The 14,286-nt window shown below is 42.3% G+C and overlaps 2 protein-coding genes across 2 annotated transcripts; both read right to left on the bottom strand.

Moving 5' to 3' along the window:
* Nucleotides 1-521: 521 nt before the first annotated feature.
* LOC122784358 (homeobox protein Nkx-2.4-like) lies at nt 522-2,890 on the bottom strand. The gene is made up of 2 exons (XM_044049602.1): nt 2,241-2,890; nt 522-1,231 (listed from the first exon to the last, which is right to left on the bottom strand). Exons 1-2 carry the CDS (start codon nt 2,779-2,781, stop codon nt 522-524), a joined length of 1,251 nt encoding a protein of 416 aa, XP_043905537.1. The 5' UTR covers nt 2,782-2,890.
* Nucleotides 2,891-10,252: 7,362 nt separating this feature from the next.
* On the bottom strand, nt 10,253-13,460 carry LOC122784533 (homeobox protein Nkx-2.2a-like). Its single transcript, XM_044049836.1, has 2 exons — nt 13,253-13,460; nt 10,253-11,422 (listed from the first exon to the last, which is right to left on the bottom strand). Exons 1-2 carry the CDS (start codon nt 13,458-13,460, stop codon nt 10,872-10,874), a joined length of 759 nt encoding a protein of 252 aa, XP_043905771.1. The 3' UTR covers nt 10,253-10,871.
* Between the last annotated feature and the right edge of the window lie 826 nt (nt 13,461-14,286).

A 14,286-nucleotide genomic window follows, 5' to 3' on the forward strand; every position in this document is an offset into this window, starting at 1 on the left:
CAAAAAATGTTTGTAAATATAGTTTTGCTTCTTCATATAAATCCTGCAATAATTTAAATTATTAGTAGAAAACATGAAAAAAAAAAACCTGAATCTTCTCAGATTAGATTTAATGACGTTTTTTTGTTTGTTTTTGTTTGTTTGTTTTTATGTTAAAAAGCAGCAGCAAAGTCAAATTCATTTACAAAAACAAAAGCAAATATACAGTAATAATCTAACAAATGTCATTTTTTCTTTTAAAACAAGAAAATAATCTGCGGAGAATCTGAGAGTTTTAAACATCCGGGACTTTACCGCCAAAAGGGTTTTTATCAACGGTTGTAGAAAGAATCCCAACCAGGCCCGGTGTGTCCTCAGTCCTGTCCCCGGTGTGTCCTCAGTCCTGTCTCCGGTCTGTCCCCGGTGAGTCCTCAGTCCTGTCTCCGGTCTGTCCCCAGTGAGTCCTCTGTCCTGTCCCCGGTGAGTCCTCAGTCCTGTCTCCGGTCTGTCCCCGGTGAGTCCTCTGTCCTGTCCCCGGTGAACTACCATGTCCTCCCGTACAGTAAGCTGGAGCTGATCATGTTGTTGGTGTAATCGATCAGCGCCACGTCACTCTGCGTCATGTTGATGTGACCGTGGATTCCCATCATCATCACGGGAGTTGGACTCGGGGACATGTCCTCCAGCTCGTCGGTGGACGAGGACACCGGGTTCAGCGACTGCGGTGGACCGTTCACGGCCTCACGCTGTCTCCCGCCGCTCTGGCTCTGGTTCTGGTTTGACCCGTTGGTGTCGCTGTGGCAGCTTTTTTCGTTCTTGGACATAACCGGGGACTTGGAGGACGAGCGGCGGCAAGGGTCACACCCTCCTCCGGTTCCTCCGGTTCCGTCCTGCTGCTGCTGCGGCTGCGGCGGCGGGGCCTTGTCCTTGGACTGCCGCTTCAGTTTGTAGCGGTGGTTCTGGAACCAGATCTTGACCTGGTTCGGGCTCAGGTGGATCAGTCCGGCCAGGTGCTCCCTCTCCGGTGCCGACAGGTATTTCTGCTGCTTGAAGCGTCGCTCGAGCTCAAACACCTGCGCCTGTGAGAACAGAACCCGCCGCTTCCGGCGCGGCGCGGCGGCGGCGGCAGCGGCGGCCGCGGCAGCGTGAAGCGACACCACGGATTTAGCTGCGGAGTCCATGCCGGTGAGAGAGCTCATCATCCCGGGCACGTTCATCCCGGCGGCCGCGGAGGGGCCCATGAATCTGGAAACTTCGAACAAAAAAGAGTTTAACAAATGGGTGAATCATTATTATTATTATTATTATTATTATTATTATTATTATTATTATTATTATTATTGTTATTGTTATTATTATTATGAATAAGAGTCTTAATTAATGAAATTCAATGTACTCATTTGAGAACTTTCTCCTCTCGCAGCCTTTTTGTTCATTAAATCTCGAGATTTAAAAGTCAAATAAAACTAAATATAAGATTAAAAATCGAATTAACTGGAGATTTACATTTTTTTGTTAAATAAAAAAAAGTTTTAAACGATTTACATTTATGGTGATTACAAATATTAATATTTTTTATCGCAGATTTATTTATTCCACAAAAATAGAAATAAATTTAGATTTGTCCGAAAATGTTTAACTTTATATTATAATGTGTTTGTTTCTTTGATGTCTTTTTATAAACAAGAAAACATCAGTTTGTGATTAGACATTTTTAATTTGTTATTCAAGTTGTAACGCATAAAAAAAAGTCACAATTTACATTCAAAGTAAATAATGTTTTTATTGTAGAATGTTGGTTTTGCTCCACACATAATTATAATTGTTATTTTAAAAAAGTTCTACGGTTTAAATTAAAGTTTTACATGAGAAAAAATGATATTGTTTTAAAATTGAGACTTTTATATTAAAATCATAACATTATAAAATCATTTTTTCTTTTTCTACAGACATTTAAAACGTATCTTGATATCTGTAAATCAAAGTTTTAATATTTCCATCACTTTTTAAAAACGTGGAGATGATAAATAATATAAAGTTTACAACGTTAATCTGATATTTCGTTTGTTACGGTATTTTTTAAACGGATAAAATCATATTTTCATATTAAATGTTCTTTTCTTTTTAAAAAACATTTCTCGTCATTTTTAGTTCGTGTTAAAGTTTCCACTTTTTAATTTTTATGTTTTTCACCAATAAGAAATTTAAAAGTAAACTTTGGTGAAGTTTTCAGAGAACTTTAGTGGTTTGTTTGTTCTTACTTGTGCTGTATCTGGGCTCCGGGCCGCTGTACCACGCTGCTCCTCCTCCTCCTCCTCCTCCTCCTCCTCCTCTCACCGTGTCCTGGTAGGACGGAAGTTCTCCTCCGTTACAGAATCCACCCACGGCCCCGGAGAACTGCGGCACCGCGTGGGAAACATGATGATGAGGGTGGTGGTGGTGGAAAGTTCCGCCGGGTCCCAGCGCGGCTGCAGCGGAGGCCGAGGAAGAGGAGCAGGAGGAGGATGAAGATGATGAGGAGGAGGAGGACAGGTGGTGGTGATGGTGGTGAAGATGTGGAGGCAGCGGCGGCTGGTGATGATGGTGATGGTGGTGATGAAGGTGCTGCGGCTGGTGCTGGTGCTGGTTCTGGTGCTGCGCGCCGGCCTGATGGACCTGCGGCTGCCGGTACGAGGTCAGCGGGGAACCGAGGCTTCCCGCGGCGGCGTCCACGCCCCCAAACCTCCGGTAAGTTTCCTCCATGGGACTGAGGATGTCAGAGACGGAGAAGGGAGTGGAGGACGCTTTAGGGCTAAAGGACATGATGCAGCTGCGGCACCGAGACCTGTCTCACCGACCGACCCCGGCTCCTGATCCTGGTCCTGATGAAGCTGAAGCTCCTCTGATGATCCTCTGACACGGTCTCTCTCTCTCTCTCCGTGTGTGTGTGTGTGTGTGTGTGCGTATCAGAGGAGTTTGTTCTTATCCCACTGAACTCACTCTGTCACATGGAAGCAGGGGGCGGAGCCACGTGGATACACACACATGTTTGCACAGCAGCCTAACTGAGGACCCTCACAGACACAATGCATTCCTGAGGCCCCTTACCCTAACCTTAAAACCCTTACCTTAACCTTAAAACCAGGTCTTAACCCTGAAAAAGGACCAGACAAGATGTCCTCACACACACACACACACACAGTCTGGTTTCCATGACTTCAGAGGACATTACTTTGACTTCCATGAACTTTAACTTTAACTTAAACAATATTTCTTCATTTTATAATCTAATCATTGACGTCAGAGGACTTTTGTCCTCATCATGTGACTGAGTGAATAATAAACACTTTCTGTAACAAACATCTTCACTCTTTAACGCTGATTTACACTGAGACTCATTCACCCATTCTCTCCTTCACTTCTTCACTCATTCATTTCATCACTCCTTTACTCATTCACATCCACTCCCTTACTTCACTCCTCTCACTCCTTAACCCTTCTCACTCATTCACTTCTTCACTCTTTCACTTCAGCCCGTTACTTCTTCACTCCTTCACTTCTTTATAATAAACGCGACGTCTACACATAATAATAATAATGACGATGATGATGATGATGATGAAATAAAGTACATTTTAAATGTAAAGTTACTTTGTAACGACGTCTGAGACAGAGTTCAGTCAGAGGTCAGAGGTCACAGGTCCTGAAGTGTTCTTCAGTGAAGGCTGAGTGAGTTTCTGAGGAGGTCACTGAGGTCAAGACGCTGCAACACACACACACACCGTCAGATGTGTGTGTGTGTGAGACACACTCCACAGCGCCATCATGAGGTTAATCCCCATGTTTTCTTCTTCTGAATTAAAATTCAAAAACACTGACAGAGATTATTTTCTATCTAATGAAAAATCAGTTTGAAGAACATTATTATAATATTTCTGTGGGAAACATTGTCATTCACTCGCTCAACTATAGTCATTCACTCGCTCACCTACAGTCATTCACTCGCTCACCTACAGTCATTCACTCGCTAAACTATAGTCATTCACTCGCTCACCTACAGTCATTCACTCGCCACCTACAGTCATTCACAGCTAAACTATAGTTATTCACTCGCCACCTACAGTCATTCACTCGCCACCTACAGTCATTCACTGCTAAACTATAGTCATTCACTGGCCAATATAGTCATTCACTCACCTACAGTCATTCACTCGGTCATAGTCATTCATATATAGTCATTCATACAGTCATTCACTGCCACCTACAGTCATTCACCTCGCTATACTCATTCACTCATTCACTGGCTCACTACAGTCATTCTGCTCACCTACAGTCATTCACCTCAACTATAGTCATTCACTCGCTCACCTACAGTCATTCACTCACTCAACTATAGTCATTCACTTGCTCAACTATAGTCATTCACTTTCGCATTCATTCCCTCGGCCACCTACAGTCAGTCACCAAACTATAGTCATTCACTGGCCACCTATACTCATTCACTGCCACCTACAGTCATTCACTGGCTCACCTACAGTCATTCACTCGTAAACTATAGTCATTCACGCCAACTATACCTCACTTCACCTACGGTCATTCACTATAGTCATTCATAGTTATTCACTCGCCAACTATAGTCATTCACTGCCACCTACAGTCATTCACTGCTGAAATATAGTAATTCACTCGCTCACTATATTCATCCCTCAGCTACTATCATTCACTCGCTCACCTACGGTCATTCACTGCTCAACTACAGTCATTCACTGCCACCTACAGTCATTCACTCGCTAAGTCATTCACTCGCCAACTATAGCCACCTTCATTCACTGCCACGAGTCATTAACTCGCTCAGTCATCACTCGCTTATAGTCATTCACCTACCTATAGTCAACTATCATTCCCGGCAGTCATTCACTACCACCTACAGTCATTCATCGCTCAACTATAGTCATTCACACCTACAGTCATTCGCTCAACTATAGTCATTACCTACAGTCATTCACTCGGCGTCATTCACTCACCACCTACAGTCATTCACTAACTATAGTCATTCACTTGCTCAACTATAGTCATTCACTCCTCGCATTAACTTCACCTACAGTCGCCACAGTCAGTCACTGCTAAACTATAGTCATTCACTGCCACCTATACTCATTCACCTACAGTCATTCACTGCACCTACAGTCATTCACTGCTCACCTACAGTCATTCACTTTCGGCTCAACTATAGTCATTCACTTTCAACGAAGTCATTAACTCGCCACACTGTCAGTCAGTCACATTCAAAATATAGTCATTCACTCGCCACCTCAGTCAGTCACTTTCAACTACTAGGTCATTCACTGGCTCACCTACGTCATTCACTGCCAACTATAGTCATTCACTTTCGCTCACCTACAGTCATTAACTTGGCTCACCTACAGCATTCACCGCAAACAAGTCATTAACTTGCTCACCTACAGTCATTCACTTTACAGTCATTCACTCATTCACTGCCAACTATAGTCATTCACTGCCACCTACAGTCATTCACTGCCACTATAGCATTCACTCTGCTCAACTATAGTCATTCACTGGCCACCTACAGTCATTCACTCGCCACCTACAGTCATTCCCTGCACCTACAGTCAGTCACTGCTAAACTATAGTCATTCACTGCGCTCTATATCATTCACTCGCCTGGGTCATTCACCTCGCCACCTACAGTCACAACTATAGTCATTCACTGCCAACTATAGTCATGACTCATGGCCAACTATAGTCATTTCGCTCACTATAGGTCATTCACTCGCCACCTACAGTCATTCACTCGCTGAAATATAGTAATTCCATCACCTATAGTCATTCACTTATTGCGTCAACTTCATTCACTCGCCACCTACAGTCATTCACTCGCTAACGAATTCACTCGCCAACTATAGTCATTCACTCGCCACCTACAGTCATGCTAAACATCATTAACTCGCCACCTATAGTCATTAATTCACCTACAGTCAGTCACCGCTAAACTATAGTCATTCACTGCCACCTACAGTCAGTCACTGCTAAACTATAGTCATTCACTTTCCCAACTAGTCATTCACTGCCAACTAGTCATTCACCGCCACCTACAGTCATTCACTTGTCACCTACAGTCAGTCACTCACTCATCTATAGTCATTCACTGCCACCTACAGTCATTCACTGTTTGGTATTCATTCATGCTCAACTAGTCATTCACTCACCTATAGTCATACCTTGTCACTTCAGTTTCACTTGCTCACCTATGTCATTCATTGCTACAGTCATTCACTTTCTCAACTATAGTCATTCACTAAGCTCACCTAGTCATTCCTGCCACCATAGTCATTCACTCACTCACATACAGTCATTCACTCGCTTGCCTATAGTCATTCACTCGCTCGCCTATAGTCATTCACTCGCTCAACTAAAGTCATTCACTAGCTCACCTACAGTCATTCACTCGCTCACCTATTGTCATTTACTCACTCACCTATTGTCATTCACTGATCATATAGTCATTCACCCTATAGTCATTCACTTCAATTCAATCTTATTTGTATAGCGCCAAATCATAACATACAGTATCTCAGGTCCGTAGTCATTCACTCACTCAACTATTGTCATTCACTCGCTCACCTATAGTCATTCACTCGCTCACCTTTAGTCACTTTAATTCAATGTTGTGTCAATGATATCGACTTTTAATTATAGCACAATAATAATGGTGATGATATGGATAGCCTCGAAAACTGGATCTGGATCCTGCAACCTGCAAGATGAGAATACAGAGAGAGAGAGAGGGAAGGAAGGAAAGACACAAACTAGGGAGAGAAAGAGACAAGGTTAATGACATATAAAAAGTCATAATCATACCCTGAGTGTGAGAGAGTGAAAGTGCGTGCACCACAGGAAAATCCCCCAGCAGTTTAGTTCTATAGCAGCATAACTAAGAGATGGTCCAGGTTTCCCTGAACCAGTTCTAAGTATAAGCTTTATCAAAAAGGTCTAAAAGTCTAACTTTAAATACAGAGAGAGGCTCCGCCTCAGGCCACAAGGCCACTGTGATTGGCAAGCCCAGCCGCCTCATATTTGAGTGCATTTCCAGCCAGTTCAGTGGGGTCGACCCTGCCCAGTGCCTGATGGTAGGGGACCGTTTTGAGACCGACATGCTGTTCGGGTCCAACTGCGGCCTTGATACCATGCTCACTCTCACCGGTGTGTCTCAGATTGAGGAGGCCCAGGAGCACAGGAATAATGAGCTGACCACCAACCACAGCTTGGTGCCTAACTATGTGGTGGATAACATCGCAGATTTTTTTACCTGCTTTTGAGGAACTGGAGGAAGAGAGTAATAGATGAATCCTTTTGCCTCCAGTTCACAGCTCAGATTACATCTACTATCCTGCAAGTGGTCTGTTAGGGTGATAAGGTAAGACTAGGTCTTTCAGGTATGAAGGGGCGTGACCATTAAGTGCTTTGTACCTGAGGAGGAGGATTTTAAATTGAATTCTAAACTGTACGGGGAGCCAGTGTAGAGAAGCTAACACTGGAGTTATGTGGTCTCTCTTTCTAGTTCCTGCAGCATTTTGAATGAACTGAAGGATTCTAACAGACTTGTTAGAACATCCTGCTAATAAGGAGTTACAGTAATCTAATCTAGATGTAACAAAAGCATGAACTCGTTTTTCAGCGTCCTGTAAAGACAGAATGTTTCTAATTTTCATAATGTTCCGCAGGTGGAAGAAGGCTGTTCTGGAAATGAGTTTTATGTGTGAATCAAAAGACATTTCCTGGTCAAAAGTAACTCCAAGGTTCCTCACAGTGGAACTGGAAGCCAGGGTGATGTCATCTAAAGTGACAATGTGATCGGAAAGTTTCTCTCTGAGGTGTTTAGGGCCGAGTATCAAAGTTTAAAAGAAGAAAGTTACAGGTCGTCCAGGACTTAATGTCTCTGAGTTGAACAACCTGATTTATTTCACTTGTTCACCTATAGTCAGTCATTCACTCAACTATTGTCATTCACTCGCTCACCTATAGTCATTCACTCGCTCACCTATAGTCATTCACTCGCTCACCTATAGTCATTCACTGCCATCTACAGTCATTTACTCGCTCACCTATAGTCATTCACTGGCCAACTATAGTCATTCACTCACTCCGTGTCATTCACTCACCTAGTCATTTACTCACCTATAGTCATTTACTCACCTATAGTCATTCACTCACTCACCTATAGTCATTCACTCACTCACGTATAGTCATTCACTCGCTCACCTATAGTCATTTACTGCCAACTATTGTCATTCACTCGCCACCTATAGTCATTCACTTCACTACAGTCATTCACTCAAGTCATTCACTAGCTCAACTACAGTCATTCACTCGCACTATAGTCATTCACACGCTCACCTATAATCATTCACTCGCTCACCTATAGTCATTCACTCGCTCACCTATAATCACTCACTCACTCTCTCACTCACCTATAGTCATTCACTCCCTTGTTCTCATTCACTCACACTCACTCAGTCATTCACTCACTCTCTCATTCACACTTACTCACAGTATGACACTCACTCACACTAACTCTTTCATTCACACTCACTCGCACTCTCCATACTCACTCACAGTAACAATCATTCACTCACTCACATTCACTTACTCTCTCATCCACACTCACACTCCCTCACACATTCACTCACAGTCTTTCAGTTACTCAATCATTCACTCAGACATTCATTCACTCACTCATTCATTCTTATTTACCCACTCACTGTCATGTTCCTCTTCATTAACCTCCTCACCAGCAGAGGGCAATGAAGTGGTGAAGGAATGAAACTCACCTGTGACTCAGCAGGAAAAAACATCTTCATGGACTGTAACAGAGGTGGTCAGAGGTCAGAGGTCACATGGTTGAGGTCAGTGTTTTGTCACAGTTTGCTAATGTTAGCATTTACAGCTGTGTGGCTAATGTTTGCTAACTTCCTGTCTGTTGCTGCTGTTAGCATTCACAGTTTCAACAAAAGGCGTAACTGAATCTGTGTTTTTATGTTAAAGTAATGACAGAATGAATGTTTTAAAGGCTAACACGTTCGCAAGCTAACGGCTAGCTGCCCATGTGCTATAAGTGACTTCCTGTTGTTTGTTGGGACTTCCTGTTGTGAGAAGTTTCTCCTTAAAAACCTTCATGTAGGATTCTAAGATGGCCGCCACTCGTACGTTAATTTCACTTCTGTTGTTTTTGTTTTGCAGTAAATCATTCATTCATTCATCACACAGAACTGTTTACTAACATCCACATATGGTTATATATCACTCACTCACTCGCGTTTGTTTGATAAAACTACAAAATAAAAGCTTCAGACATTTTGATATGAAAACATTTTAAATGTTTTAATTTAAAAATCAGTTCATTCTTCACACACACACACACACACACAGCGCACGAGCGAGCGTGAGCGCGTGTGTGATTTTAATCAAGCTTGTGCTGCCACCTGCTGGCTGTTGATGAATGTACAAAGAAATATGAACATGAGGGTGTTTACGTTCAAACGTGAGATTTAATCATTTCTAAATATCTTTTTTTTATGTACATTTGTGTGTAAAACACTGAAGTGCATATGTTTACATTTATGTTACTAATACTGTTACAAATAATGATAATTAATGATATATATTATTGAGAATTTGTAAAAAAAAAAAAAAAGATCATGACGTCATGATCATGGAAACCACAAACCTCAGAAGATCATGGTAAGTTTAATTTTACTGCTTAATGAGTTTCAATTAAAATCATTATAATATAATATGAACATTTGGATTATTGTAAATTCAGCTCAGTTTAACAACATTTTTACTTCTAATAACTTTTTACATATTTTGAAATGTCTTGATTTTCTTTATCTAAAATAATAACAATAATAATAATGATGATTTATATGTAGAAAGTTATGAAATGATTTATTGAAAGAAACTCAGTGTTTTCTGATCACATTCATGAAACCTTTATTCACCTCATAATCATCAATATCAAGTTACAAAACACGTGACGTCATCAACAGAATAAATAAAAGCACAAAAAAAAAACAACCAGACATCAAAGTGACTTCTGCAGCAAAAACGACACATTAACACCAAACTCCTGTTTTTCATCAGAACCGTTGAATCTTTGTTGATTATTTCAGTCTTTTTCTCCGGCTTCACACGTGCGCCCCCTGCTGTGCGTCAACATTTAGTTTTTTTATGACGTCTCATTTTAATAAAACCTGATTTAAAAAATGTTATTTGATATTTTTGTATTATTATTGTTATTATTATTATTATTATGATGATGATTATTGTTGTTGTTGTTTCCTTATTTTGGACCAGTTTTTCTAATTAAACCCAGACTCAGTTTCTCACTCATGGTTGTGTGAGTGTTAGCTGTCGCCCTACAGCAGCCATATATTGGTGGGTTTTTTTACGACTCACACATTTGAATGAATCTAATATTTTAATAGATTCAGTCATTTAAACATTTTAGTTGAATTATGGTAAAACGTTTGACTCTCTTTTCTTCAATTTAGACCACTTTTTCAAATTGAAACCAAACTCCGTTCAAAAAAATCCGAACCGTTGAATCATTCACGATTGTGTGAGTGCTCTCATCATTTTTAAATGTCTCACTTTTATGACTCACAAAATTTGATTTAATTTAATTTGAACGTAAATCAGTTGAAAGTATTTTAGTTGAAGAATGATAGTAAAAGTTTTTGTTTATATTGGACGAATTCTTCGGATTAAAACCAAACTCCGTTTAAAAAATCCGGATTTTTCGCTGTTTTTGAGCAGAATCGCTGGATCCCTCGTTGTTGCGCGTGTGTCGTGATGGTTTTTCAGTGTCTCGGTTAAAGTCCTCTGCTTCGGCTTCACCAGCTCCAGCTCCACATGTGCGCCTGCAGCTGCGGCTGCAGCCCCGGCTGCTGCGGCTGCTGCAGGCCCGACTGCTCGGGACCGTAGGCGGCGTGTAGCAGCGGCGCGTAGGCGCACAGGTTCAAGCTCAGGCCGCTCCTCAGCTGCTGCGCCGCCGCCTCCAGGTCCTGCGCTGTAATCCGCTCGCAGGTCTTCATGTCCCGCATCAGCAGCGGGATGGCGACGCGGCGCGGCGGCGGCGGCAGCAGCTGCAGCGCCTCCAGGCTGCGCTCTGTCCGCGCGCGCTTCATCTTGTAGCGGTGGTTCTGGAACCAGATCTTTACCTGGTTCGGGGTGAGGCGGATCAGACCCGCCAGGTGCTCCCGCTCCGGCGCGGACAGGTAGCGCTGCTGCCGGAAGCGACGTTCCAGCTCGAAGGTCTGCGCTTTGGAGAACAGAACGCGCCGCTTCCGGCCGCGGCTCTTCTGCGTCTGTGCGCCTGCGCAGTCCCGCTCTGCGTCCGCGAGGGATTTAGGCTCGGAGCGGGACTTTAAGGGGAGACCGTGTACTGTGGGGTGAGATGAGAAGTAATCTGATTACTCTCCTGAATCCGATCACTGTGGATCAGATCAAACTTTATGGTTAAAAACTCCACAAACAACAACACATGGTTTAAATGTGTAAAAATAGACTTTAGCCATTTTACGCGCGGGTGCGCGTGTCCATGATGACGAGCTCATGGTCTGAGGTCACTTTTATTTCCTTAATTAGGGAAAATTAGAGATAATTGTCACATATTTTCGGATTATATTAATATTATTGCAGCTCAAAGACTCTCAGCATAATCGTTAATCTCTAATCAGAATAATCTCCACTGTCAAAACATAGTAAAGAAACACAAAGCGTCTGAATGTGTTTAACAATTGAAATGAACTCGATAAACAATATTACAGTTCTAAATTATAAACTTTATCCATTTTACGCGCGTGTCTGTGCGTTTCTGCGAGTGTCTGTGTGGACACAGTGATGATGAGCTGATAATCTGAGGTCATCTTAAATGACCTTAGATAATAAAAAGTTCACATATTTGATACATTTTAGATAAATATGTTACAGTGATTCAGTTTAAACTTTAACTTTCAGCTCTTAAATTAAAGACAGATTATAATCCTGCTCTTTTTCAGTAGAGATGTCACAAGATTTGTGATTTAATCTGATTAACAAGAATGTTGTTAGAAATCAGGCGTGTGTGTATGTGTGTCTCTGTCTGTGTGTGTCTCTTCGTGCCTGTGTGCGTGTGTCTGTGTGTGTGTCTGTGTGTGTCTCTGCGTGCCTGTGTGCGTGTGTGTGTCTGTGTGTGTCTGTGTGTCTCTGTGTGTGTAAATATCTGTGTGTGTGTCTGTGTGTCACTGTGTGTGTCTGTGTGTGTGTATGTGTGTGTCTCTGTGCCTGTGTGTGTCTGTGTGTCTGTGTATGTCTGTGTGTGTGTCTGTGTGTGTCTCTGTGTCACTGTGTCTCTGGGTGTCAATGTGTGTGTCTCTGTGTGTCTGTGTATGCGTGTATGTCTGTGTGTGCATGTGTCTCATGTCTCTGTGTGTCTCGTGTGTGTCTCTGTGTGTGTGTCTCTGTAAGTGTGTCTCTGTGTGTCTCTGTGTCTCTGTGTGTGTGTCTCGTGTGTGTGTCTGTCTCTCTGTGTGTCTCTGCGTGTGTCTCGTGTGTCTCTGCATGTGTCTCTGCGTGTGTCTCTGTGTGTCGTGTGTCTCTGTGTGTCTCTGTGTGTCTCTCTGTCTCTGTGTGTGTCTCTGTGTCTGTCTCTCTGTGTGTCTCTTGTGTCTGTCTCTGTGTCTCTGTGTATCTCTGCATGTGTCTCTGTGTGTGTCTCTGTCTCTCTGTTCAGTGTGTCTCTGCGTGTGTCTCTCGTGTGTCTCTGTGTGTGCCTGTATGTCTCTCGTGTCTCTGCATGTGTCTCTGTGTCTCTGTGTGTGTCTGTGTGTGTGTCTCTCGTGTGTGTCTCTCGTGTGTCTCTGTGTGTGTCTCTGTGTCTCTGTGTGTGTCTCTCTGTGTCTCTCATGTGTCTCAAGTCTCTGTGTGTGTCTGTGTGTGTGTCTCTGTGTGTCTCTGTGTGTGTCTCTGTGTGTGTCTCTGTGTGTGTGTGTGTCTCTGTGTGTCTCTGTCTGTCTCTGTGTGTGTGTGTCTCTGTGTGTCTGGTCTGTGTGTGTCTGTGTGTGTGTCTCTGCGTGTGTCTGTTTGGACACAGCGATGATGACCTGATGTCTGAGGTCATTTGTCTAAACTTTAATCATGAATCTGAATATTTAACGTAAATATCGTAACACGAGTTTTCTGTGAGTTTTTATCTTAAATCTTTTTTTTTTAAAAAAAGCTTAAACGTCCTCACAGGAGAAGTTGATGTTCCCGCGGCTCCACCTGCTGAGGCCGCCGGTAAATCCCAGTGTCTGCTGCGGTGTCTCCGCGCCTGGAGCCTCGGTGTCCTCCTCCTCCGTCTCCTCGGTCCCTGACCCGGCACCGCAGCGGCTCGCCGGGTCAGGCAGGTCCAGGAGGTCCCGAACTGAAAATCCCGTTTTTGTGTTTGTACCAAAAGACATGATGAAGAAAGAGAGACAGAGAGAGAGAGAGAGAGAGACAGCAGCGGGCCGTTAAAGAGCTGAACACAGCGGAGGGTTCGAGTCCATGAATGTCCGGTAAACCGGAGCAGCTCACACTGGACCGGAGAGAGAGGAGCGCGCGCCCTGTGTCCTTTTAAACACGTGCGTGTGTGTGTGTGTGTGTGTGCGTGGGGGGGGGCGGGTCCCGAGAGTCTAGAAAAACAGATCATGAGGAAATAAATGTTTAATGATGGAGGATTAAACACACTCGCGCGCGCTCACACACACACACAGAGGATCAGAGGTTTCATGTCACTAATACAAAAACAGAAAATAATCGAAACGAAAGTCAACGGTTTAAAACATGCGAGTCTGTATATATATATAATATATAATATATAATATATAATAACAACATTAAACATAGTTAATAATTCATAATGAAAATATGACAATAGAAGCAAAAACATTTAAACATGAACAGATTTAACAAAACATGACACAAAAAACAGCAGCGTTTGAAAATAACTGCACATTATATTTGTTTAAGTTTAAATAAGATTAATAATGAAATGAATAAGAAAGTGTTTTTTTACTGTTAAACAATAAAAATGTCAACACAGAAGCAATTGATGTAAAATAGTTCAGAATTAAATAAAAGAACAAAGAAAAATACAAAAAAATTTGAAATATGAACAGAAATTACATCAGGTCATTTATAATAAGTCCAAATATTTAAATGAAACGGGTGAATAAAAGAAACGGCTCACTTTTATGAATAATTATATTATTATTATTGTTATTATTATTATTATATTATTTTACA

The sequence above is a fragment of the Solea senegalensis genome, linkage group LG17, assembly GCF_019176455.1.
Source record: "Solea senegalensis isolate Sse05_10M linkage group LG17, IFAPA_SoseM_1, whole genome shotgun sequence".
Lineage (NCBI taxonomy): Eukaryota > Metazoa > Chordata > Actinopteri > Pleuronectiformes > Soleidae > Solea > Solea senegalensis.

Coding starts and splice junctions, on each gene's coding strand:
- LOC122784358 (XM_044049602.1), bottom strand. CDS start 2,781: ATGTCCTTTAGCCCTAAAGCGTCCTCCACTCCCTTCTCCGTCTCTGAC. Junction 1,232..2,240: donor GGAGCCCAGATACAGCACAA/GTAAGAACAAAC, acceptor TTTTGTTCGAAG/TTTCCAGATTCATGGGCCCC.
- LOC122784533 (XM_044049836.1), bottom strand. CDS start 13,460: ATGTCTTTTGGTACAAACACAAAAACGGGATTTTCAGTTCGGGACCTC. Junction 11,423..13,252: donor CGGGAACATCAACTTCTCCT/GTGAGGACGTTT, acceptor CTCACCCCACAG/TACACGGTCTCCCCTTAAAG.